The following is a 26546-nucleotide window of genomic DNA, read 5'->3' as shown; positions in this document are numbered from 1 at the left end:
AATTTATTATAAATGGTTACTTTCTTTAGTCTCAAAACTGTTTGTGTAATTATATTTCCGTTTCATTTGACACTTTTGATAAATTATGACGACTTTCAAAGTGACTTGTTTTCTCATTGTTGTCATGAGCTTGTATGTATATGTGATGAATGAACATTGTTTAACCGACTTGTTTTGGAAAGTTATGTTGAATAAAAAGGTCATTTTGAGATCTAGCCCTTTATTTTTAGCTTTTCAGATACAGTCGATGTTCGATATAACGAATCTCTTCAAGGACTTAATATCGTGAATTAACAAAATACCGTAAATATTAACTCACAGCTAAAAAAAAAATTCTTCATAAATTTTTAAATAAAAGTAATGTTTTTGTAAGAATTAGGTGACAGAGAAAAGGATTTGTAATAATTAAATTTTTTTTTTTGATATTTTATTAATATACTTTGAAATAATACGTCATTGGTGAAAAATACATTAAAAATAATATGCTGGTACGTGGCAGTCGTTATTGACAAATAACATAAGTCAAGATATATGCAAAAACCACACGTTTTAAGTCGAAAATAAACTCTACTGGGAGACGGACATTTCATGATTCTGACTCATCATTAATGATGTCCAGAAGAATCATTCTTTTCGAAGAAAATGTATCCCATTAGCATTTTATTATTCTTATAATATCAGGAATCAGGGGGGGGGGATATTTAGTAATCTAAAAATTTCTTTATTTCACGCTTGTTTCTTAAAAATTTTCTTTATTTAGGAAGTTAATCTTGTAATGTTTTACCATATTTTGAAATGCTTCAAAAAGAAATGCTTAACATAATATCAAGTTCACATAATATCAATTTTTAAAACTTTTTCAGCGTTTGAAAAGTGGCCACTGTTAAAAATGCTATTACTAGCCACTGACAAGTGGCAAAATTTCCTGACTTTGCTCTACCAATCACTTTCACGACATCAATAAGAGGGCCTTCAATATTTTTCCTTGGCAAATTTTTGAATATCAGGTTTTGACTGTGACAAAGCACACTTAAAGCTAATTAACAGCGTTATTTAAAGACAAAAATAATAAATAAATCACGCTATCCTTCTATTCTTTTGCACACCCAGATTGAGAACTGCAGATCTAGTGGGAATGATGTGCATTTCCCTTGGTTATATATTAATGTGTGATCCCTTATGTGCAGCGTGCGAAAAACGAAAAGGAAGGAGCAACCTAAATAACTTTTTATCGAATGATCGGATTTTCCTTTATTTTGAATCAAACTTAATGGTTAACGAGGGTGACACAACCTCAAATATGCTAATAGTGCAGACGATATTTTAAGTTACGAAATCAAACCTAAAAACGAACTTTGAATAATTGAAAAAATTTTGTACACAATTATAAAATTTGTTTATCCAAACATTATCTTGTTATCTAAACAAAAAAAAAGCGAAAATTAATTTTTAATATTTATTATTTTACTCAATAATAGTTTGAAGAAAAAAAATTTTGAATTATAAGGTATTCAAATTTTTATATAATTTTGAATGTAACTTTAGGAAACCAAATACAAACAAACTTGTACCGAAATCGGTCGAATAATTCCTCAGAAATCGAATTTTAAAAACGTCGTATGTTTAAAATTTGATTTCTCAGGAACTGTACTGGAGTGCTATTAAAAAAGAGACTACGTTCAATGCACTCATTAGCCACTGAATCATTCTGCAACAAATGGTTCCACTTTGTTAAAATTGTATCCAGTAATTAATATTGTTTTACACAATCTCCTTAAAAATTTCATGACTTTTAAACTGGATTCCTATCCAATTGTTACTGTTTAAAAGATATCTGAAGAAGTTCAAGCAGTTTTTTTTTTATATAGTTCTAATTGAAAATTGATTCATGGGCATAAATGTTCCATTAATTGACCTTTTAAAAGTATATTATTATTGTTTATTTATCAAATGTCAGTCGTTTGGCCATAAGACAACGGGTCTTCAAGATTTTCCCACTCGACTAGAGCAAGCAGATAATACTGGGCAGGGGCACTCTTCCAAAATGTCGATGTTGAGGGTAATGACATTGCAGACTCCTTGGCTAAGAGCGGAACTGATCTGCCCTTGCATTCTTCGGCATCTCTGACTTTCTCGGAGCTCCACTCCCGTTTTAACAGTAGGCTTCGTGATCCTGTGGCCCCTCCAGTTCATCATTGGTATCAGTGCAACCGCCCAGGTGGCAGCCTGACCCTTCAGTGCAGCAGGGGGGATCAGACGGTTATATCAAGATTTCGAAGCGGTCACCTAAGAACTATGTTGTTCAATAATGGTTCAAGAGTTTTCCCTGTTTGCACTAAGTGTAACGACCAACAAGCTACTCCTGAACATATACTTCAATGCCTAAATATCTCTAAAGTGGACCTCTTTTCAGATCCACTTTTTGTTACAGACTTACTCAGAGTCTCTGGAGTCATGGACTTGGTTTAGCTCCGCTAACCGTGTGGGCCAGCAACAACAACAACACTCTTCCAAATGCAAAGCAGCCGTACCCTGGAGACTCATACAAAAAGAAAAGAAAAAATTCTCGTAGGAAAGTCAACGATGTTTAAACGAAAACAATTAAAGCGATCAATCTCGGTAATTGATATTCCAAAACCAACAAAAAACTTTTTTTCGTAAAAATTTTGCATACTTTTTAACATTGACTGCTTCAATTGATGTCCCGACAAGAGTCTAAAAGACCTTCATGCAACTGAAGCAAAAATCGATCGAACTACTGGTTTTCGCTCAATGTCTGTCTAGTCTAAAAAATGCTTGTTTTGATGTTTAAAATATGTCTGTTTCCTGATGTAACATTACGAACGTTTTTTGCCACGTGACCAGCACGATAGTTCGATGGCTAAGTTAGTTAGAACTTTTTTTAAGCATTTCAAGAAACATATTCTCTCTTTTTAATAACGGTCCCGTGGTCAAAACCAGGAGGATAGAAAAGGAAAACAAAAACTTGGTAACTTGTTTATATAATTCATCTTCATGACAATTTTATGTAAATAATACGCTAATTAAACAATGTGATACCATTTTCTAGTTTCGATATAAATCAATGGGTGACCCTTCAAGTTCGATTGTGACGTAATGTTACAGTTGCAATAACCGATGAGGATCAAACAGCAATCGAAGGAGCACAAGAGATACGAATCGATGGTTCGCGTTTCAGTTGTATAAGGACGTAAAAGTTGCAACTGCAGAGACGAGTCAAGAACATCCTGTGGTTAGAGAACAGTGCATTCCGAAGTTAGCCGTTCGATCGATGTAAAACCGTTTAACAGAGGAAGCACTTTAAAATCCTTGCAATTTCTCATTTAGCTGAATGGAATTCCAACTTCCAAAGATCTCTTCATACAAAAGTAGTTAACCTTCTCATTTCCCGCAATGCCACACTGTAGTAGGGATTCTACTGCTGTTGTAGTTTATTAACTTGAGATGCACCTATGGGTGAAACATTCTTGAGGATGATCCGAAGACATGCCATCACAATTTCAGTCCTTACAGAGGGGGGCACCCCTACTTCGGTGCCGGACGTAGAAAACTTCGAGTTATATATATATCTATATATATGTTCGAATTGATTTTTTATGAAAAGCGTTGTTTTAATTATTTTAAATAAATTGCTGCTGTTTCATTAAATGACTTTTAAGTTAAAATACATATAAAGTTATCTGAAATCTATGTAGTACAATAACAAAAAGAATACAATTTTAAATACGAACAAAAATTAGAAGAGGGTTTTGATTTAAATTTTCACAACGTATCAAACAACTTTAATTCCTTTGTTATCCAATAGATTTTTCTTAACTATAGAGTTATTAAATCCAAATACGTAATCATTATAGGTACTTTGCTAGTCACTTTTAACAGCTTTTATCCCGAAAGGGTAAAATTATCTTTAATTTATTCTTAATTCAATTATTGTCTATAGATTTTAACTAGTGTTGTAAAATTCAAATATATATAATCTTTAGGTACAAAGGCATTTTTGACACCTTTTGTCCTGAAAATGTTAAATTATCTTTTTGAAAAAGCGATGAGTGAATTATCTTTCGGTTATCAGAAATTACAAGCTGAAACAGATTACTAGAAACCAAATGACAAACGTTAGATCAAAAACATAACCGTTTGATAAAGAATAGATAGAATATTTCTTTGAATTTTTCAACTTCGCATTTTAATCTGATTACATCCTTAATGTTTCTGAAAGAGCACTCATTTTCAAATATTTTAAATTTCTGAAATCCAGAATACAAAACCCAGTTGTAATATGTTTTTTGTTTTTATGAATTTTACCAATGTTTAAAATCAGGTACATCAACTCTTTTGTGAGTGAATTTGTTGACCGATCGCGGTTTTTAGTGGTCACCTTGTAATAGAGGAAGAGTTAATACCCATTGGCAAAATAAGTTTTGGTTTGAATTTGATGGCGTCATCACACTTTTCAACTACAATAATCAAGAGTAATAGTAAACTGTGCGCATGCGTTGCTATGGCGACCGCTGCTGTTTGATAATTTTTTTAGAATTCTTTTTTTCACTTTTAATTTCGTTATGCCTTTAGTTGGTGAGTTTATTTTCGAAACATGAGACCAGAGAGATCCTATAAATACTTCTTGAGTTGTGAATAAAAGAGAATTTCATCAAACTTTGAACGANTTTTTATTGTTTTAATTAAGAATCAGAAATTCTAACCTGCAGTTCAAACTGGATCGTTTTCAATACTAATTCAGGTGAATATCACAAATAAAAAGGGTCCAAACTTATTGGCACGGTCCCAAAAGTTACAGTTGAAGCAAGAGAAAAACGATGCCAAGGCCCAAACTTACCGAGGCTGAAAAAGCCAAAGAACATAAACGCGAATACCTTAAGCGTTACACACGAACGAAAAAACGAAAGGATTCCGCTCGCAAACGGAAACATGAAGCCCATCCCTCACAAAAGTACCAAAGTGGTTAAGAGAATTGAACCCTACCGAAGAGCAAATGGTGGCTCTCCGAACCCCTTTCAAGCAAATACGAGAACTGGGTGTTGATCACCAGTTAGGGATAAAAGGGAAAATTGTCAACGTACCCAATGACTTGCACAAAACCGTAGACTGTCTTCCACGTAATATAAATGATTCATTCATTATTCATGTAAAATTGAAAAAAAAAGCCTAGCTTTCAAATCATATTTCATGTATGAACTTGTGAATCCGAAACGGGTGTATGATGCAGCTTACAATCTCCTTCAAACACCATTGTACCAATCCGATAATGTTATGATCTCGATTGGCTGTGTTCAATGTCTATTCACTCATCAAAAGAATTTACACAGAATGTGTCTGAGCTGCATTCAAATATGTGTGCGAAATTGTGTACCGAGCAGTTCAGGATTAACAGTTAAAGATGTCCAAGATGAAAACACAATAAAGTTGCTTTTCCAAAAAAAATTTGACAACCATTTTGCCAATGGTTGTTTAACTGTTTAACGGTAATGGCAAATATTAGATTTTCTGTGTAAAAATATATATCATTAAATAAGGATGGAAACATTTCAGTTTGACTAAAATGTAAAATTTTTATAACAAATAATTGTAATAGATTCAGAATTGTTTAACTCGAATCTTAATAAGTAATTGCTGTTGCTGACAATTTAAAGACTGGTTATTTTCCAGGTATAAAATAGGAATTCTCCAGGTTTTTGTGAAGAAAAAAAATTGCAACTTACCCTGACTATTCCTGTTTTTGGATCTAAAACAAAATTCCCTGACAATTTCAAGTTTTCCATGTTCTCCCTTACCCGTGGGAAACCTGTTTTAATCGTTCATTTGTTTTAATTGTAATTTACAAATGAACTGAACGCAATTAAATTGTAAAAAAAAAAAACATAATTAAAGCATCTTTGGTAATTTTAAACTTGCTTTTATATAACGTTATATGCATCTGGAACACAAATGTAAAAATCACATTAAGTCATTAATGATAATTATTAAAAATATGTAACTTTCATGTCAGACTCGTTTCATGTATTAACGCTTTGCGGTTATAGTCTATCGACACTCAAAAGCAAAGATGACAACATGCTCCGTTTTGTGGATATGATTAACAGTTGTGTTGCCCACCGCTACATTTAAATAATTCAAATATGTCAATTTTACCATGCCATCTTGATCAAATTATTTTGTGGTGCGCCTTCTGAAGCATTGGTGAAGGGAAATAAAACTATGCAGGTCTTAGTTTTTAATTCTTTACCACTTTATAAAATGTCATACCCAAAGTGGAGCAGTCAGCATCCCTGCAAAAGGAATTGGCGCCTGAAAGCTATCATACAACTACAAAGGATTAAAACTTTTAATATAAAGTGTGAGAATGCATTGGTGAATAAGGCAACTAAATTATAGAAAAAAGATATTTTATTGAATACGTTTTATTATATTTATGACATTTGGAAAGTAGGATGCTTGAATTTTCTATGGTGCTTTTAGCAGGACCTTTTTTTAGCTCATACAACATGAACCAAGGAACAAGAAAAAACATTGAATTTGTTTTATTGTTCTTAACATTGAAAAAACAGGGTGACTCTTAAATACAGAGTCTATTGCTCTTACATAGCAAGTGCCTACATCCGCATTCATCTTATCCAATATAAGGAAAAACTTCAAATTTTTTGTTTTTTTGTTCCCTTCACAGATGAGGAACGGCTGTGGGCAGTTTATTTTATTTCGCTCCTCATCAAAATTCACATTTTCCTGGAAAAAAACATTCATACATCATGTAGACAATTTTTTAAACATATATTCAAATTTTGGTGTGCATTCTTTTTCTATTAAACTCCAAATTAATGACCTTTTCCCCTTTTTTATACTAATAAAATACAAACTGTTTCATTTAAAAATTCAAATTACTTTAAAAAATCTTAAACATTTTTGTAAGTTAGGAGAAAACTTTAAAAGCATATTTCTTTATTCAAAAAATAAATTATAAAATAAAACTCACATCTTTATTAAAATTTAACAATCAAACAAGACAATAAGTACGAAAATGCATTTTGCATAGATAACATTATTCACTCCTTTCACTTTAGTATGTAAAACGCACTATTATTTATTTATTTATTTTTGTTTAACTCACTGAGCTTCTCCCCATCGTCACTGAGAGGAGAAAGAAGATTAAAATCTTCCATAGGAATACACACATTTCAAAAAACTTGACTCACTCATTCAAAAAAAAAAAAAAAAAAAAAAAAAAAAAAAAAAAAAAAAAAAANAAAAAGGAAGGAAAAAAAATAAGGATATAACCTTGATTTCGGTTTTTATTTTATTTTGAATGAAATTCAGCAGTATTACAGCTTACAGCTACATAACTAAAATAAAATGAAGGAATCATAGAGTACCTTATGCTAAAAATATATCGTGATAAAATTAAAAATATAAAATGAAAAATTACAATATAGAATTGTGAATCTAATGTTCATTAGAGCGATGAAAGTGAAATATGTTATTTTGTGAGAATAAAACAAAAACTTAAGCAAAAAGATCAAAATAAAATCTCGTACGTTAAATGCTGGCAGGACCTCTGATAATTATTCTAAAGTGGTCCATGCCAAACTTTAAAAGCTCCGGGCCAGCTAATGGCCATCAAATTTTGACCCTTGCTAAAGAATATCAAAGTTTGTTGAATTTTTGAACTAAAATATTTGCTACAACTTTATCTTCACTTTAGCATTCAACAAAAAGAATAGTTTTTGATTTGGCATGCTTTATGATTTATTTATTTAGAACTAAAGGGTTTATTATTTGGATTTATAATTTAAATTTTATAATTTCAGAGTAATGTTAAATACACGAAGATGAAAACCTTCAGAAAAAAAAAAAAATTTCCTCGAATCTGCTTTAGCTCTATGGACAGAAAAACCACGAAAACGCTACACGGCTAGCCCAACGACAAGAAGATTTTAAATCATGATCCGTCTACCAATGAGGATATTTTATGACAGAACTGTGATTAGTGCGAGCCGAAAGCAGAATTCGTATCAACCAGCCGTGGGATTCGAACTTGGGTCACCACATTAAGAGGCGAAAGCTCTGTTCTTTGAGCCACCACGGCAAACATTATCATCTTTAAAATAAATTTAATTAACATTAATTATGACTAAAAACCTGATAGGAAATAAAATTCAAATACATTGGACGGTCACGAGTTAATAGCCTACGATTTAAAATAGATCCCATTTTTGTAGAATTGCAATATATACAGTTGAAATCTTAAATGTATTAATATTAAAACGCATTTGATAAAAAAAAAAGTTTAGCCAGTTTTTTCGGGTTTAAACCAAGGATTTAATTCGAATAAAAAAGCTTTAATTTAAAAAGAAAAAGTGCAATAATATTGTTAAAATAAAGAGTAAAAATGAAAAATATAGTTTTAAATGTTGTGCTTTTAATATATTGTGAGTCAAGCTGTATTTTTGTAGATGTATCAAATCTACAACTTTATGAACGACTTGGATGGCATTATAGATCCATACTTTGTTATTTTTGTTATTTAGTGAGGTGTTTCATTAGTACTATAAGCACTTATTAGTACTACTATAAGTACTATATACATGTGTGTACGTATTATTATTTTTTTTTGGAATATATATATACATATATATGAAGAATGAGGAAAAGAACTGCCTTTCATTCCTTCTTCTGGCGCCATTATTCCAGCGCCACAACTTCCTCCGCTCCAACACCATTCCTTTTTAATCGAAAGAAACAGTTTTCGTTTGTTGCTGGAAGAATTAACTTCATAGCCCTGGTCGGTAAGGTGCTGGGCCCATGTCCAAGAGGTCGTGGGTTCGATCCTCGCCGGCTGAAGACTCCCCGTGTAGTAAATGGTGACTGATGCACGTTAAATCTGTCGAGTCTCAAAGTCCTCCATGTTCCCACAACAAATCAATACCTCTGGGGGTACTGATCCAGGAGTTTCCTTGTCTTCTGGATTGGTTCAAAATTACAAGGCTACGGAGTTGAACATTAGTAGTCGTAAACTCATGAAATTGGGTCGGCTGTTCAACGACGGTTATAAAATAAAATAAAATCATAGAAAAAACTGTTAATTCCTCGAAAACCCCACACAACTTTACTAATAGAAAGCAATATAAATATCACAAGTATAGACTGTATGAACAATAAATTATTCCAAAAATAGCTTTTTTTTAAAAAAAAGTTATAAAATGATATGAAATTAAATATCCAAAAATGTTTTGTACCAAATTACGTAATAAATAACTGAATAATTATAACTTAATAAATAACTGAAACACGGATATAAATCCATTATATTAAAATAAAAATTCAAATTTTAATATAAGATTCAAAATAATTCTAAAAAACTTTACAGATCTAATATATCACCACATACTTTGACAAAAATTCTAGCACGGAAACAGATTTTTTTTAAATATTCCATAATCATCCACATTTAGTACCTACAATTTTTACAATTTCTGTAAATTTCTCTTGAAAAATAAATTGAAAAAAAGCAAACTAACTGAAATCGCTGAACAACATCTCATTTAAATGGAAAGTGCATACAACATGTTCTAAATTATAACATTTTAAAAATAATATTATTTTAAAAATAAGATGTTGTTGTTGTTGTTGTTAATTTACGCCGCACTAGAGCTGCACAATGGGCTATTGNATCCATTATATTAAAATAAAAATTCAAATTTTAATATAAGATTCAAAATAATTCTAAAAAACTTTACAAATCTAATATATCACCACATACTTTGACAAAAATTCTAGCACGGAAGCAGATTTTTTTTAAATATTCCATAATCATCCACATTTAATACCTACAATTTTTACAATTTTTGTAAATTTCTCTTGAAAAATAAATTGAAAAAAAAAGCAAACTAACTAAAATCGCTGAAAAACATCTCATTTAAATGGAAAGTGCATATAACATGTTCTAAATTATAACATTTTAAAAATAATATTATTTTAAAAATAAGAACGAAGTAAATTATTTACTTACCAAACAGTAAAACAGCGTCTTCTTCAGAAATACCGCTGTTAACTAAATGTTCTTTTAATTCTTCTTCATNGCGGGACTTTAAAAATAAGAACGAAGTAAATTATTTACTTACCAAACAGTAAAACAGCGTCTTCTTTAGAAATACCGCTGTTAACTAAATGTTCTTTTAATTCTTCTTCATTCAAAATATTAATTGACATATTCTCCAGAAAAAAATTAACCTTAAAATCGAAGTGAGAATATAACTAATTTAGATCGTAGAACGTAACAATTTTATTTAGATTTATTATCGTTTGCTTTTTAAAATAAAACGATACAAATTCCAGCTTATAGCTCGCACACAATTAAATAATAAATAACTCACTCATGCTTGAGCGAAAACAACTCAAGTATCTCTTAATCTGCCACTCAAATTCGATTTAACGCTAAGTAAATATTTCGCTCAAATATAGGTGTATTCAACTTAAGTTGAGTTTAAAAAAATTTCATTCTTTTTTGAGTCAGGGAATTCATTCATTCATTTTAAGAATCGAAATCGCGTAATTTTCGATCTCTCCTTATAACATTTAAGTTTTAAAAATGTGATCAAGTTATAAATATGCAAAACATCAAAGTTTGTCCTCTATTACGCAGAAACAGTGCAAAAGATGTACAGTCGAATTTCTATTTAACGAACTTCCGTTTTGCGAATTTCTCTATTTTTCGAATTTTTTCGAGGAACCAAGAACATTTTGGAAATTTCTTCGTAAAATAACTTCCAAATAGCTAAGTGAATTTTCTATTTAACGAACTTTTCTTTGAGTTCCACTTTTCCTATTTCCCAAAATATTTCAGAACATTTTAAACTTGTTAACGCATTTTATGGGGGGAATGACCTTGAATTGATTTTTGAAGCCACTTAACTTTTAGAGAAAGCAGCGAAATCCCTTTCCCTTTTTGTTTGCATTTCAAACGAAAAACTCAGTCAAAATTAACGGATTTTATCAGTAGCAATCAAACTTATGAACGCCTGTGGTAATGTATGTTTAAAATTACTTCTATAATAAATGCAGTTATAGTTTTTTACATAAATTTAGTTTTTTTTAGTTGAAAATGTATGTAGCATGATGGTGTAACACTGGAAAATGTTTTTCTCTATTCTTGCTTTTTATGCAGATTTCTTTTATGGTTAAGATTTATAAAATAAATAGTAGATACTAGTTTACAAGATAAAGGTGTATCAATTGCTATTTTAATTATGTCTAGTGTTTATGAATTTAAAACCTGTTTTGTGTCGTTAAAGTACTTCAAAAAGGAATTTTCCATTTAACGAATTTTCAATATAACGAACTTATTATCGAGATTTAGCGAGATTAGATTGAGTAAATAGAGGTCCGACTGTATCCAGCTTATAGGATTGCTAGCTTATAGGATTCCAGCTTATAGCATTGGTCCGACTGTTCCAATATTGTTATGAACTGAGATATTTATGAGATTGTTGATGAGCATGGAATTCAGGACCAGGGGGATTAAAAACTCTTCCCCAGTGAAGACTTAGCTTAAACATTGAAAATAGTGATCTAATTATACTGATCATAATAAATTGACGACGGAGGATTTGAGAAAACTATTAAAGAAAAAGGGAAGAGTAACGAAACATTGGGTTAGCAGACTGCTGCTCAATAAACAAGCTAATTTAATCTGACTTTTTTTTAAAATTACTGATAAAGTTTTTCAACAGATGACTTGGCTAACTGAGGTAAACTCTAAAATAATGTTTTCAAAATAACCGCCATTTACAGAAACAACGCTGCACAGTCCGAAGACAAATTTAACAACACTCGCGCAAATATTTCGATGGGCAAATATTCGCAAATATTCAATAGCTTAGCATGCAACAGTAAGCATAATCTCATAGTTTTCTAGCCATCTATTGAGGAACATAGTAAGACATTTTGAAATTTGGAGAAATTAATTAATCTAGTTTTAAAGCAGAAGTAGCGAATAGTATAAGTTTGTATAGTTTTTGCTTTCTTTTAATTAATATTTATATACTATTTCCGAAGTTGTCATTTTTAAGACACCTGGCAATAACGGCATTTTCTATATTATTAATTAAAAATATAGGCTATTTACATTTGTAAGAAGTTTTATAATTCAGATACTTTCTTGCTTGTGTGTAGTTTTACTTTATATCTTCAAAATTATTAAAATTCAAGTAAATAAAAGTTGCAAGCGGGCTGTAAAGAATTAAATTGGAAAAAATCAGTAATTTACATAATTTATTCCTCTCATTTTTGGCTTTTTCCTTAAATATCTTTCCTTGTGCCACTAAATTAATTTTAAAAACGATTCACAGAAATGTACATTCCATTACTTTAAAGCCAAATTGCGAAGAATTTATTTAAAAATCATATAAGTTTATTTAAAACTCATTATTGCTTCGGTGCCCATAGAACTGTAATCTTTAAACTCTGACAACACGTTTCCAAGAGAGAGAGAAAGTTTTGTGATAAAAACATTTTTCCGGCAGAAAAGATAATTATTATTTCTTTTTTTTCATTTTTAAGGAAAAGAGCATTTTATACAACATAGTAAATAGAGATTATTGATTGTCTTATGAATTAATATTTGTTCTGAATAGTTTTAGAAGGAACACTATATTAGAATCTCATTTTTGCATCATTTTCACTATCAATTAAAAAAGTCAGAATGTATTTGCAGAAAAAGAATCAGATGTCATTAACTTATAATTTTAAAAAAAAAGAAAGAAAATGCGCTTAATATAATCGAATAAATAAGAAATGGTTGGATTTGTAATAAATTAATGTTTCTTTTAAGGAGTTGAATGGAGGGAATCTTGCCGTTAAATCTTATTACATCATTTTGTTATCATTTTTTAAATCGTCCGTCATTATTTAAACAATAGATTTCAAATATAAGCCATTAAAAAATGCAAATTTCATTAACTAGAAATTTTTTTAATAAAGAATTTTTTTTTTAAAGAAGGAGTGCTTTATACAATTGAGTAAGTAAGAGAAGATAGATTGAATGGGAAATACAGTTGTATACTATTAAATCTTATTATACAACATTTTACAATCCCTCTTAAATCATCCTGTATTATTTTGACAATTGATTCTAAATATGAGCCATGATATTGATAAAAAGATTAAGTGTGATTAGTTTTAACTTTTTTAGTAAAGATTTTTTTAACGAGTATTTTATACAATCGAATAACAAAGTAGAAAAGGTAGGATGGATTAGAATTTGATATTTGTTATGAAGAGTTAAAGGGGAAAACCATTGCTCATCATTTTTTCTTTTGCATCGACTTTGTCACTGGTCTTCGGTAATCGATTTTAAATGTGAGCAATAAATACATTAGTAAAAATATTTAAATGTTATTAATTATCGAATTTTTCAATAAACATTTTTTTTTAAAGAAGAAATATTTAATACAATTGAGTAAATAAAAGAAGACAGGATGGCTCAGGAATTACAATATTTGTTACAGGGCTCGAAAAAACTCCGAAAATTTACCCGTCCCCGAGGACGGCTTGTCCAACAATGCACCCGTCCTCCGTTGAAACTAACCCGTCGCTTTTAAATAAATAAAAATATAATTTTCTCCTATTTATTACAAACATTTATATAAATTGCACAATGAATTAGTCNAAATACATTAGTAAAAATATTTAAATGTTATTAATTATCGAATTTTTCAATAAACATTTTTTTTTTAAAGAAAGAACATTTTATACAATTGAGTAAATAAAAGAAGACAGGATGGCTCAGGAATTACAATATTCGTTAGGAATTTAAGGGGATTACCGTTGTATACAATTGAATCTTATTACAACATTTTATAATCCTTTTTAAATCAACCGGTATTATTTTAAAAATTGATTTTAAATAAAAGCTATAATGTATTTGTAAAAAAAATATTGAGAGTCATTAACTTTCACTTTTTTTAATAAAGGATTAAAAAAAAGTATTTTATATAATTGAATAATTATGAAAAGATTGGATGTCTCAGAATTTGATATTTGTTATGAAGAGTTTAAAGGAAACACCAATGCATCTCTTTCATCAATTTATAACCCCCCTTTTTTTTTAAAAAAAAAAAAAATCAACTGTCCTTATATGGATAATCGATTTTATGTGTGAACCATAATGCATTTGTACAAATATTTAAATATTATTTTTAAATAAGCATTTTTTAACAAAGAAAGAGCAATTTATATAGCGGAATAAATAATCGATGATTAGAGGGCCAAAGTTTTGAAAATTAAGATTTTAATTTTTAAAAAAGTGATTTGTCGGCATAGCAACAATGAGTAATAAGTACAAAATTAATTACTTATATAAATATATTACTCTTCTTTCCTATTTAACTCATAGCACTTTTTTAAAAATATGCTTATGCTTGTGTGAATTTACTTTGTTCCAAAACAAACATTTAAAAACAAATAACGATTACTAACCTCTTTTTAAATTTTTTTTTTATTTAAGTCAATTTTTTCGCATAACTACTGTGGGTAAGGGTGGGTTTTTTTAATGGGAAATATGAATGTTTAATTTTCTACCTGAATTGGCAACAGCTAGTATCATGTTTTGTGTGACTTTTTTGTTCCTCAACAAAAATTTAAATTGTAAAGTAAAAAACGAGTACTGTAATCCTTTTCTTAAATTATAATATTTTTTTAGAATTTATTTTTTCGCTTAACAATAATGTACAATTTATGCAAAACTGATTGTATATAGAAAATATATACTTATTTGACCATCACTGCATAAGAATATAATTATGCTTGTGCAATTTATTTTGTTCCAGACAATTTAAATTAATTTGAAAAATAGAAAACTATTATTAAACTTCTCTATTTAAATTTTAATTATACCTTTCTTTAATTGAATTTTTTGGCATTTTTACAGAATTAATTTATTAAAAAAATATTGTTATTCATTCTCTCCTAATTAATTATCTGTGGCTGCCAAAAAATAATTATGTCTCATAATTCCCGCGCTTAAGACGAGACGGTTGTTTCAATCTATTACATAGCGAAATTCTCTCTGCCTGCAGAGCTCCAAGGCCAAACAAGCGAAGTCCAAATTCATGATTCCTCTACGATCGACGGTGAAAAAGTTAACCGAGGTCTTTTCGGTGTTTGTTGATGATAAAGCAAGTGGGAGCAAGTGCGATTGCGTAACACTTCATTTTAGCTAAGTCAAAATTTTCAAAATTACCCTGCATTTAAATTTTACTTTGGAAAATTCGATTTTTCGTAGATATTCTCGTTAATTCTAGCTATCATCTGCTTGCGTAATTCTGCATTATGATAAATTTTGAATTATTCTATCGATTTTTGTTTATATTCTGAATCGAGACAAAACACCTGTTTTTCGATGGCCTCATGCTCGTACAGAACAAGGAGCAAGGGAGACGGAGGTTATAGATTCGATCTTACTAATGGTAAGGGACTTTTTGAATGTATATGTTGTGCAATTTTTTATCACATGACCTTGTTTAGGTCAACATTTATTCTGTTGCTAAGTCCCTGATTAATGTGAATTTTATTTATTTTGAGTGTTTAATCTTAATGAATTTTTTTTAATTAATATTGAAACTTCTAATAAGTAGATTTATTCTTTAAGGAAAATATTTTTTTTTTAAATAATTTTTCTCGAAATGGAACGGAATGTTATTATATATATATAAAAATAAACGCATTAAAAAAATTATACGTAAAAAAATTATTTAAAGATCTTATTAAAAAAGAAAAAAAAGGGAACTTGAAAAAAATAAGAAACTTGGAATTATAATGCTTGGTTAGCAAATTTTTTATTCCGTACTGCGTAAAAATATTAGAATAGTATGTGGAGATACGAACAATATTGCATTTTATGGCAAATATTATTTATTGAATATTAATTAATTTTATTAAATTCTTTTCATTTTAAATTTATAGTGCTGTTGTTTTATAACGTTTTATACATTTTTGAGTTTTCTTATTTTTCGGTATTTTTATGAAATTATACATTGAAGTATGCACATAAAAAAAATAGCTATTTTAAATCATCATTACAGAAAATATAACTAATGACTGAATGTAAGCTAGTGTCATTTTATCAATGTCTATACATTGAAATAAATATATAATTTTAACAGATAAGTTCTTTTTTTAATAATTGTAAATATCAAATGATACATTTATGTATTTTCATAGCTTTGAATTTAGCTGTTTTTTTTATACTTTCCATAATACTCTCTTTGCGTTGCTTCCTTTGCAATTATGCATCGGTTTAATTTTTAATGCAGTGATAGAAAAAAATTTTTAAAGAAAAATTAAGCTTCAAAAAATATAAGCTCCTAAAAGTTAAAAAAACAATAAATTTTGATACGAGATGGCGCCACTATGAATACATATATTTCTACAAGTGTGCAACAGAAAAGTCATCTCGGGTATAAAATTTTCTTTTCCAGACAAACATGACAAAAAAATTAAATAAAGAATCATATTTTTCAATTGTTCCTTGAATTTTAAAACATCAAGGATTCATTGTTTAATGCGCTATTTTACATTAGTCAGCATTTTGCATAAATTCCTATAATTGTAGTCAGTCTATAAAATAAAATTATCGTGGAGTGTTTTAAACATAACTACTGTGAGATCAAGTGCTTATAAAGTTAGAGTAATATATTGTTAAATTTCCCTAATAATCAACAACAAAACAAACCAAATGAGATGCAGCATTATATTGACAATTGGCTTTATGATTAGTTTTAAAACAATCTTCTATCAGCCCGGCTAGCTCAGTCGGTAGAGCACGAGACTCTTAATCTCGGGGTCGTGGGTTCGAGCCCCACGTTGGGCGATGTTTTTTTTCCCTCTCTTCATTGTCTTGTAATTCAATTATGAGTACGAGTATTTTTTTTAAAAATTGGTTTTCATATTTTTACCTAGAAGTTAATTCTAGCAATAGTTGCCTAAAATAGTGGGCATCGGAAAAAATATTTTAAATTTATAAATGAAACTGTCAAGATTATCATGATTTATGTAAATAGAAAAACACATTTTTAATACAGCTTTTTTTTTTTTCAGTTTTTCTTTTTTAAAAAAATAAGGCGTATTTTTTCATTTTACTTATTTTTGATTTTCATTCGCATTGTAAAAATTATTCTAATGATGTAATAACATGACATTCTTCTCCAAACGATTGCATAACATTGATAAAACCATACACAAAAATGTAACGTGCTTGAAATTCCTGGTGAACTTAATAAAAATGTATTCCGGCCAGACGACTGCTTGTCCGCTTGACTTCTTTTTTAGGCCATCTCTGTGTAATTGACTGACCCTATCATATTATGTTTCGCCACAATTGTTACGAAGAGCTCAATGCTATCAGATCCACTGTTGTGCCATTATCTCTGCTCGATTCTTTTATTCTCTTCCTTCGTCGTTGCCATAACAACATATGAAGGGGAAAAAAGGAGGATTACAGTTTGAGAAAACGATCATCTTTCTCTCGTTTCCAGTTAAAAGGGGAAAAAATCGCTTTAGGAGTTAAGTGACGCTATTATATGAGATTACTTGCCCCTTTGTTAGAAAACTAAAAATATAATTAACAATATAAAAGCTATTTTTTTCTTCATTTGGATTCTCTTGTTCTGAAATTATATTATTTAATTGTTTATTAGTTTTTACAATTCAGGGTAAATTTGTCTAGGAATTATTTATTTATTTTTAAGGGTAAAGTTAAGGAATAGTGTATCTTTTTATCAAGACCTAGAAAAATCTTGTGACAAACTTGGAAAATAATCGATCCACAAGGTTAGGGAAGCTCAGAAAGTGCGTTTTTTTCCTCCAAAACTTGTAAAAATTCTGCAACAAGACTGGTAAAAAAACCATTCCTAAATTTGGTTAATTTGGAATTGTCAGAAAATGTGATGTTGGATCAAAAAAAGTTGGTTAATAATTATTCTTTTTAGCTAAAACCGTGAAAAATTTTGAAAAAACCCGAGACACATACACAGTAACAATGTGTAGTCAATGATAGAGCAAAAAAAGTTAGGGAATAATTTTTTTATAGCAAAAACCTTGAAATATCTTGCAAAAAAACAATTTTAATATTCACAGTAACTCTATTAAGTAAATGATGTTCAAAGTAAATGAGTTTCATATCTATTACTATTATTTCTTGTAAAACTTTCACGATTTCTTGTAAAATTTTCACGATTTTCTGTAAAATTTTCATGGTTTAATTCTCTTAGATTTATTAAAATTAGAATTTTAATTGGTACAAGTACAAAACTACTCCTTGTTTTCAACAATTTCTTGCTACGAATTGTTTCTTCAATGTCAATAATAACGTTCACTATGCTAGTAAAAATACTTTTTTAAAATGTTCAAATAACTTCTTGAGACATTATTATTATTGAAATCAGTGAATAAAAATCTTATCAGGTGTCGTTTTTATGTAAGATTTTTCTGTTTTTTTTTTGTTGTTTTTTTTGTTTATTGAAATTAACTTTAAAAAAACTAAAAATCTAAAGCATTGTTTGAAAATGTTTTTAGTCAAACGTCTATACTATGGTTTAATATCTATCAACAAATTAGGCATTACACAAAACACTGCACTAGATCAACTAATAACTCTATCCATTAAATTGGAAATATCTTTTTTTTTCCATTAAAATTTTTTGTAGTTCTTTGCTCTCTCAGTCCTCTGTATAAAACAATTTCCCTTTTAAAATTGAAAATAGCTTTTGTTTCCATTAAATTCCTTTATCTTATTTACTTTTGCGTTTCTTTGTACTTTTTAACAATTTAGATTAAAAAGATTTTCAATACCTTTTATTTTCATTAAATTTCTATCGATTTCTAGTTCTTTTTTTCCTTTGCATATCTTAACTGTTTCAATTTAAGAAAATTTGTAATATCTTTTTTTTCAATTATTAATACCCTTTCTATTTTTTTTTCTCTTTGTATATTTTAACAATTTCCATTTAAAATTTTGTAATGTCTTTTTTTTCTTCTTTAAAATGTGTTGTATTTTCTCTCTTCTTTTCTTTTGTATAATTTTCCAAATAAAAAGTTGAGACTTAATTTTTTTCATTAATATACTATTTTGTATTTTTTTCCATTCCTTTCTTTATGTACAATTTTAGAATTTCTATTTCAATGTTTGAAATATACTTTTTTTTTTTAATCAAAATCATATCTATTTCTTTTCTCTTTAATTAAAACTGCATTAGAGATCCAAAATGTTCTTTATTTAATGGTTTGAGAGAAAGTTCAATAATTCCGTACATAATGAATCGGTCACAGAAAATTTTAAAAATCTAAAAATTATTATCTTAAATGATTGAAAGTTTTATACATAACTAGTCGATAAAAAATATTAGTTTCACTAAATTGTTCCGATTTGTTTAAAAAAATCTTACCCTTTTTATATTTTTATATTAATTGACTTTTATTTTATTATTTATTTTACTTTATTTTTTTAATTGAATTTTAATCTAACTTTAGATTTTGTTTGCAAAAATGCTTTAGTAATCCAAAAATTGAAAACACGATAAGTATTCTTAATCACATTATCTTTATTACTTCTTCACTTTTAAACTTTAGGTTATAGCTGTTAATTTTTTAAAGTTGAACTTAGTTGAACTTTTTTAAAGTTCGTTATTTTACTATTTTCTATTTAACTTAAATTAGTTTAAGCAAATAGCGAGTAATTTGCTGGGCAGCTAGTTAGTACTGTTATTCAAATTATTTTGTGCTGTCATTTAAATCTTTTATCTTTGTTTAATATTATTATTATATATAATTCAAGTAACTTTTGAGCTGACTGGCAACAATATTCCACTTCAAAAAGTGAAAGTTGATGTATTTTGATCGTCCTCTAAAAATTAATTAGTAAATGAGACTTAAAAGTGAAACATACATAAAAGTAAAGTATTGAAGGTATACATAAAAATTATTAAGCCATTATTATAAAACTGCTGATATTTTGATTAAAAAAGTTTAGAAACTAGCTTATTTCAAAACATCATGATTGTGTTTTTGTTTTAAAGTAAGCTTTATTAAAAGAAAACCAACACACATAAATTAGCGTTTTTCTCATATTTATTTACTTCCTATATTCCAATAATCGAGTTCTCTCATCAATTTATTTCATCACGCAATCGCCCCAACACCGTTATTTCTTTCTCCGAAACAAAAACAAACGCATCTCGCCAAGATAGCTTCATCGCCAAGCTTCTAATCACTGCAAGGAAAACAACGTCATTCAATCTCTACGCTCTTTCCTGACGTCAGATGGCTGTAGTATCGGAATCGGCTTTTTTCGGAAACATTCGGAGAATTGCTCTTTAGGTATGAGGAGATGAATACGTGGAGGAGTGAGTCGTGACGTAATCATGTTAATACGTGACGTCAGGCTTCATTACTGAAAGTAATGTTTTATGTGTCTTCTATGTCATTTTCTAGTGTGGGACGACGCACAAGCACAAAATCTCATTTACAACCCCCTGGGTGTTGCTTCTCCTTTATAAACAAAATGTGTTTTCTGGTCTTATAGTATCAAATTGTACAAGAATTTGTTTACATAAAAACTCCTATAGAGAAGATATTTAGTTCTGCTATATTTAACCTGTTAAATCTCATTCTAGTCAGTCCAGAAATTTATATATGGAATTGTCTAGAAAAAGATGGGTGTTTTTTCTGTCCTGTGATTTCGAAAAATATATGACTAAATTAATAAATTTGAATTCGATGGGGTATTTAATGCATAGGGTATAATGACAATGTCTTGGTTTTTATTTAAAATTTTTAATTCAGAACTATTTTTATGTGAGGCTTATATTGGTTACACCGATACGCCATTTTTTATCGATGCAAATTCCTCAGGGGCTGTTTCAAATATTTCGCAGTCATCTTACGTGAGGAATCGGTTTGTGATTTGCTTATTTTTTCTGACAAGGGCGGTGGAGAGGTATGAGTAATACTTGCATAAAATATTAAAATCCCTTCATTTTACTAATTTTCCAATAAGTAAATAAATTAATTTGGAACAAAATTTTGAGGTAAGAGGAAAATCGGAATTTTTTTTTAATTCATCGTTTATTTAAATTCACCTCTAAAATTAGCAAAAAATCTGCTTACGTAAGTTTTGTACGGCCCCTTATTAACTCTCTTCTATTAATAAATCTGAATTAGGTTTAAAATATTTTGACGCCATCTTGAAATTGGAGTTTTATTTTAGGAGCTGTTTGAATCCACCATTTTTAAATTAGATTTTCAACTATCAGATTCGCGAGTAACGACTCTCAAATTTTCGTTATAATTTGCGGCTATTTACAGTTTTGGGTGTCATATTTATATATTTGGCTGGCTAATAATTTAAAAATCCGGTTCTTTGAAATCAGTCACCTTCGTTTTGCAACGGATAATTGAAGAAAAGTTTAGAATTTTCTTGACATCTTATTACTTTTTAAGCTTATTATAATGAGTCCAGATATTCTAAGGCTAATAAGAACTCATTTAATTGCTCAGCAGCCTGAATCACTATAATTCTCTATTCAAAATGCCGTCATACTACAAGGCTCATTACAATAAACAAAATCTGACCGACTGAGTAAATTTTGAGCTGATTGAAGCTGATGTATGCTGATTGAAATAAGCTGGTAAAATATGAGGCCGAATTGAAAAGTTAATTTCAAATTAGCTTGACGCATTGCAAAACGACGAAGGCTGTTTACAAAAAGCCGTTTTTTTCCCTTCAAAAAAATTAAGTCTTCAACATATAGCAAGATCAGCGAGATTTTTATGCGGGACTTAAAATACGTTTTTCTCTAAACTGATTTTCTTAAAATGGTTCACAGAAACTGATTTTTAAAACTATTTTGTTAACGAATTCTATTAAAATTGTGTATCAAGTGAGGGACTTTTTTGTTGAATCATATGTTAGAAATTAATATTTTGTTTAAAATTACAAATTTAAAAACCGGGATCGATTTAAGACAGCCGTCTATCGAAAAGTCATAAGTTTTTTAAAAACCGGGATCGATTTAAGACAGCTGTTTATCGAAAAAGTCGTAAGTTTTTCGCGTCAATGGCGATTACGTTTAAGTGTCCTATAAAATAGTTGACAGTATGACATTCGAGCGACGAATGTATAATTTCTGGAATATCTCATATATTGTTTCTGTATGCAGTAGTTGGGAGTTTAAGAACATATATTACCAGAAGAGGAATCTAGTTCACAATAAAAAAAATTTCTTTCATTGCACTACCGCCTGTAATGACCCTTATTTTGATAAATAATGTTACATCAAACCTTTCCCGTTTTGGCCTTGGATTTTCACTTGGAAATTTTCATTATGGTTACATCTTCTGTTACATCATTTAAACTCTGTGTCTTCCTGTAGGTCTTAAAAGGACACAGGGAGAAATTTTTCCTGGCAAATTCTGTTTTCCCTCCATTGGTATTTTAAAATTAAGAGAAAAGTCATTTTAGGTAAATCACGAACTTCGAATCATAAAAATAATTCATGGAAAAATCAATAAATCAATGCAAAAACTTATTGCAGGATAGCTTCACAGCTGCGCAATCCTAATCAATTTTGCCATAATTTGTTTGCATTTTGATAGATTGAATCTTTTTTCAGCATTGGAAAGTTCATGGTTTATTTTAGATATCCCTGGATTCACTTTTCTGTACTTTGAATTTAAAATTACTTATGAACAGACTTCGATAAAATGAAAACCCTTTCGTCGCCACGGAATCACAAATGTTTTTAAAGAATTTTTTTTTTTAATGTTTAATTTTTATAGAACTCTACATTGATTACTACCCCAGGGATGAGTTTAGTAAAAAGCCAAAAAAAGCTGAAAATAGAAATCCAAAAATGTTAGGTGCAAAAGCACTTTTTAAATAATTGAAAAAATATTTGAAATTTGAACAAGAAAAAAAAGTGTATATAGGAAGCATTTATCCACAGAATGTTATCAACATTTCAATAAAAATATGGATGCGAGATTTTATTTATTTATTTATAGTGTATATGAATATGAATCTCAAAGCATCTAAATCACGCGAATTCGAATCTCGACATCTAATTTTAAAATCGCGTGAATGCGAATCTCTATGTGTGATTTTAAAATCGCGTTAATACGAATTTTGATGTCTGATTTTAAAATCGCGTGAATACGAATCTTGATATTAGATTTTAAAATCGCGTGAATGCGTATCTCGATATTTGATTTTAAAATCGCGTGAATACGAATTCTGGTGTATAACTTTTAAGTCACTTGAACACGAATCATAATAGTGGCTTTTAAATCGCGTGAATACAAAATGCGATTTGATATAAAATCGTAAAAATATGAAACACTTTGCGCGATCTTAAATCGCGATGTGTGATTTTAAATCATGTGAATGTAATTTTAAATCGCGTTTTACATTGGTAGGAAAAACCAGAAAAATGAATTTTTTTTCTCGTAAATTCGAAAATGACAAAAAAGTTTTTTTTTTCAAGAAGATGGTTTTTTTTTTTTTTTTTTTTTTTTTTTTTTTTTTTTTTTTTTTNTTTTTTTTTTTTTTTTAAATAATAATAGTAAAAAAAAAATTCGCGAATTTCGTAGGTTATAGATTATACGCATTATATTATTATTATTATATATTACCGTGTATATTATATGAATCTGCTCATGAAGATGAAAGCGAATTTGCCACGAAGGACCCATGGTAATTAATAGCGCCTTTTTTTATCACATTTGTTTCCAATTTAAGATTTTTCTTTAACCTTTATTTTCTTTCATTAATTTTTTTAAATGGCCCCGTCATGCCATGAGCCTTTATTTTATGAACCAAATTATGTTTTTCTGTTTAGTTAAAATACCTAATTAAATGAGCCCATTTAAATACTATTATCAACGGCTAAACTTAATCTGCATTACTGAAAAAAGGTCACAATTCAAAATCCATTCCAAAATCACTTGCCATTAGAGAAGCTGGATCAATACTTTTTTACCACTGTTTTATGGGAACAGAATATTTTTACGAACCTTGCTTGAGTTCAGAACTTTTAAAATAATGCAATGATTAAAACTAATTAAATTTATACCATTGAATTTATTAATTTTTTAACTTAACATAGAACTCGTTGAGAAAAACCTTTTAATTATAATTCGGAATCATGCTGTTATTTATGTTCTATATTCCGTTATGAGCAGAGAAGAACATTCTTCGAATTCCATTGTAGTGACGGAAAAGGTCACAGGAAGAAGAGGGCACACTTTTAACATCCCGCGGATTTCGCCATCCGTTTCTTATCTATTCGCCAAACAAGACAATTCTCCCGAAGTTACTAATTTTTCGACGAAAAGAAAACTATTGGGGTGTGTCGATCTAGCACTTACTGCTATTCTTATATATATTTGAGCACTAGATGCTATTTTATCCGGTTTCGCTACATGAGGAGGAATTGAAAACATACCTGATTTATATATTATTCATAGAAATTCTATGCATTATTTTACAAAGTAGAAAAGTATTCTGGAAAACCCGATATAATTCTGTAGCTTTAGATACAAAAGGCTTAGAATTGAAAAAGTACCTGATTTATGTATTTTTCATAGAAATTCTATGCATTATTTTACAAAGTAGAAAAGTATTCTGAAAAACCCGATATAATTCCGTAGTTTTAGATACAGAAGGCTTAGAATTGAAAAAATACCTGAGTTATGTATTTTTCATAGAAATTCTATGCATTATTTTACAAAGTAGAAAAGTATTCTGAAAAATCCGATATAATTCTGTAGTTTTCGATACAAAAGGCTTAGAATTGAAAAAGTACCTGATTTATATATTTTTCATAGAAATTCTATGCATTATTTTACAAAGTAGAAAAGTATTCTGAAAAGCCTGATATAATTCTGTAGTTTTAGATACAAAATGCTTAGAATTGAAAAAGTACCTGATTTTTATATTTTTCATTGAAATTCTATGCATTATTTTATAAAGTAGAAAAGTATGCTGAAAAACCCGATGTAATTCTGTAGTTTTAGATACAAAATGCTTAGAATTTCAACAATCTACAATTAATAGTCTACAACTATCTATTAGTTATAAAATCAATTTCATTTTTTTTTTTAAAATTAAGCTTCTGATTAATTGATGATTATCCGAAAACTTAACAAAAAAATTAGTATTAAAAGTTTTCATTTTATTTATTTAAAAAAAAAACATATTGCGTTTTATGGCGCAACTTGTTCAGTTATGTCATAAAACGGGAGAAATTTAACAGGAATTTCTTCCTCTAGTCTAACTGGAATTCCCGAAATTTCTTCGTAGAGCGCAACTCTTTCCGGAAAACCTTGATTCCTGGAGAAGGAGCCTCGACCTGATCAAAATCAATAATCGTATCTGAGAATTGTTGTGAATTTCTTGAGCTTTCCTGGAGTAATCTAATATTTTATTTCTGTGTTCAAATATTTTCTTGTGTCAAAGAGAATTTTCATTGTTCTGATCTATGGAGTATGTTCGGGAAAAAGTACTTGTTTTATGTTTCTTTAGTTTTACAGTTAATGGGGTCAAGTATGAAATAGAAGAAAAAAAGTGTTTGAACATTTTTATTAACTAAACAGGAGCTTGTTCGCACGTTTTGTGAATGTCATTTTTTTGTGAGTGTGTGAAAAATCTGTTTATAATTTACTATTCTAATATAGACGGTAAATCGCCATAGTCTAGTTTAAGTTTTTTTTAAATTTTATTTATGAACAATCGACCCAATTCTGAGTTTACGACTATCAGTGTGAAACTCCGTAGTGTTGAACCCAACCCAGAAGGCAAGGGAACTCCATGATCCAGCTTTGGGTCAAATTAGCCTCCGTGGTGGACTCTTTGATGGAACTAACCTGCACTACGTTACACGGAGAGAAAAACCGATAAAACCTTCCCTGTTTAACCGGACTGTAAAGGGATTATAACCTATGATGCGTTTATCCCTCAGGATATTTTTACATCAGCAGTACTGTCGGTGCAAGCCGGTAACAGAATTCATAATAACCAGCCACCGCTGGTATTTCAACCAGGGTCACCTCATTAGGAGGCGAACGCTTCATCCTCTGAGCTACCGTGGCTCATGGTCTTGTTAGTTATAACCGTTGTTGAACAGCCTACCTAATTTTTGGGTTTACGACTTCTAATGTTCAACTCCGTAGCCTTGTAATTTTGAACCCATTTCAGAAGACAAGGGAACTCCTGGATAAAGTATTGGGAGAAATTTGCCTTCGTGAAGGACTTTTTGATGGAGCCAACCCGCATTTGGCTACATGGAGAGGAAGACCACGAGAGCCTCCCACGGTTAGCCTGACGACCAAAGTACTCTTACCCATGATCTGGCTATCTCTGAGGATATTTCACGTCAGCACTGTGGTCGGTGCAAACCAAATGCGGATTCGTATCGACCAGCCATCGCCGGGATTCGAACCCGTTTCACCTCATTGGCAGGCGA

General features: G+C 29.5%; 1 protein-coding gene and 1 non-coding gene across 2 annotated transcripts in view; both read left to right on the top strand.

Moving 5' to 3' along the window:
* The first annotated feature begins 15183 nt into the window (after positions 1–15183).
* LOC107446208 (ribosomal protein S6 kinase alpha-5) overlaps positions 15184–26546 on the top strand; it is a 149933-nt gene continuing 138570 nt past the window's right edge. Inside the window, exon 1 of the mRNA XM_043041792.2 lies at positions 15184–15497. Within this exon, the coding sequence (XP_042897726.1) occupies positions 15431–15497 (67 nt within the window). The 5' untranslated portion in view covers positions 15184–15430. The remainder of the gene's footprint in view (positions 15498–26546) is intronic.
* Positions 16828–16900, top strand: TRNAK-CUU (transfer RNA lysine (anticodon CUU)). Its single transcript has one exon. It is a non-coding gene; the product is annotated as a tRNA-Lys (tRNA).

Source organism: Parasteatoda tepidariorum, chromosome 3, assembly GCF_043381705.1.
Source record: "Parasteatoda tepidariorum isolate YZ-2023 chromosome 3, CAS_Ptep_4.0, whole genome shotgun sequence".
NCBI classification, from domain to species: domain Eukaryota; kingdom Metazoa; phylum Arthropoda; class Arachnida; order Araneae; family Theridiidae; genus Parasteatoda; species Parasteatoda tepidariorum.
This window is presented reverse-complemented; position numbering and strand designations above follow the sequence as displayed.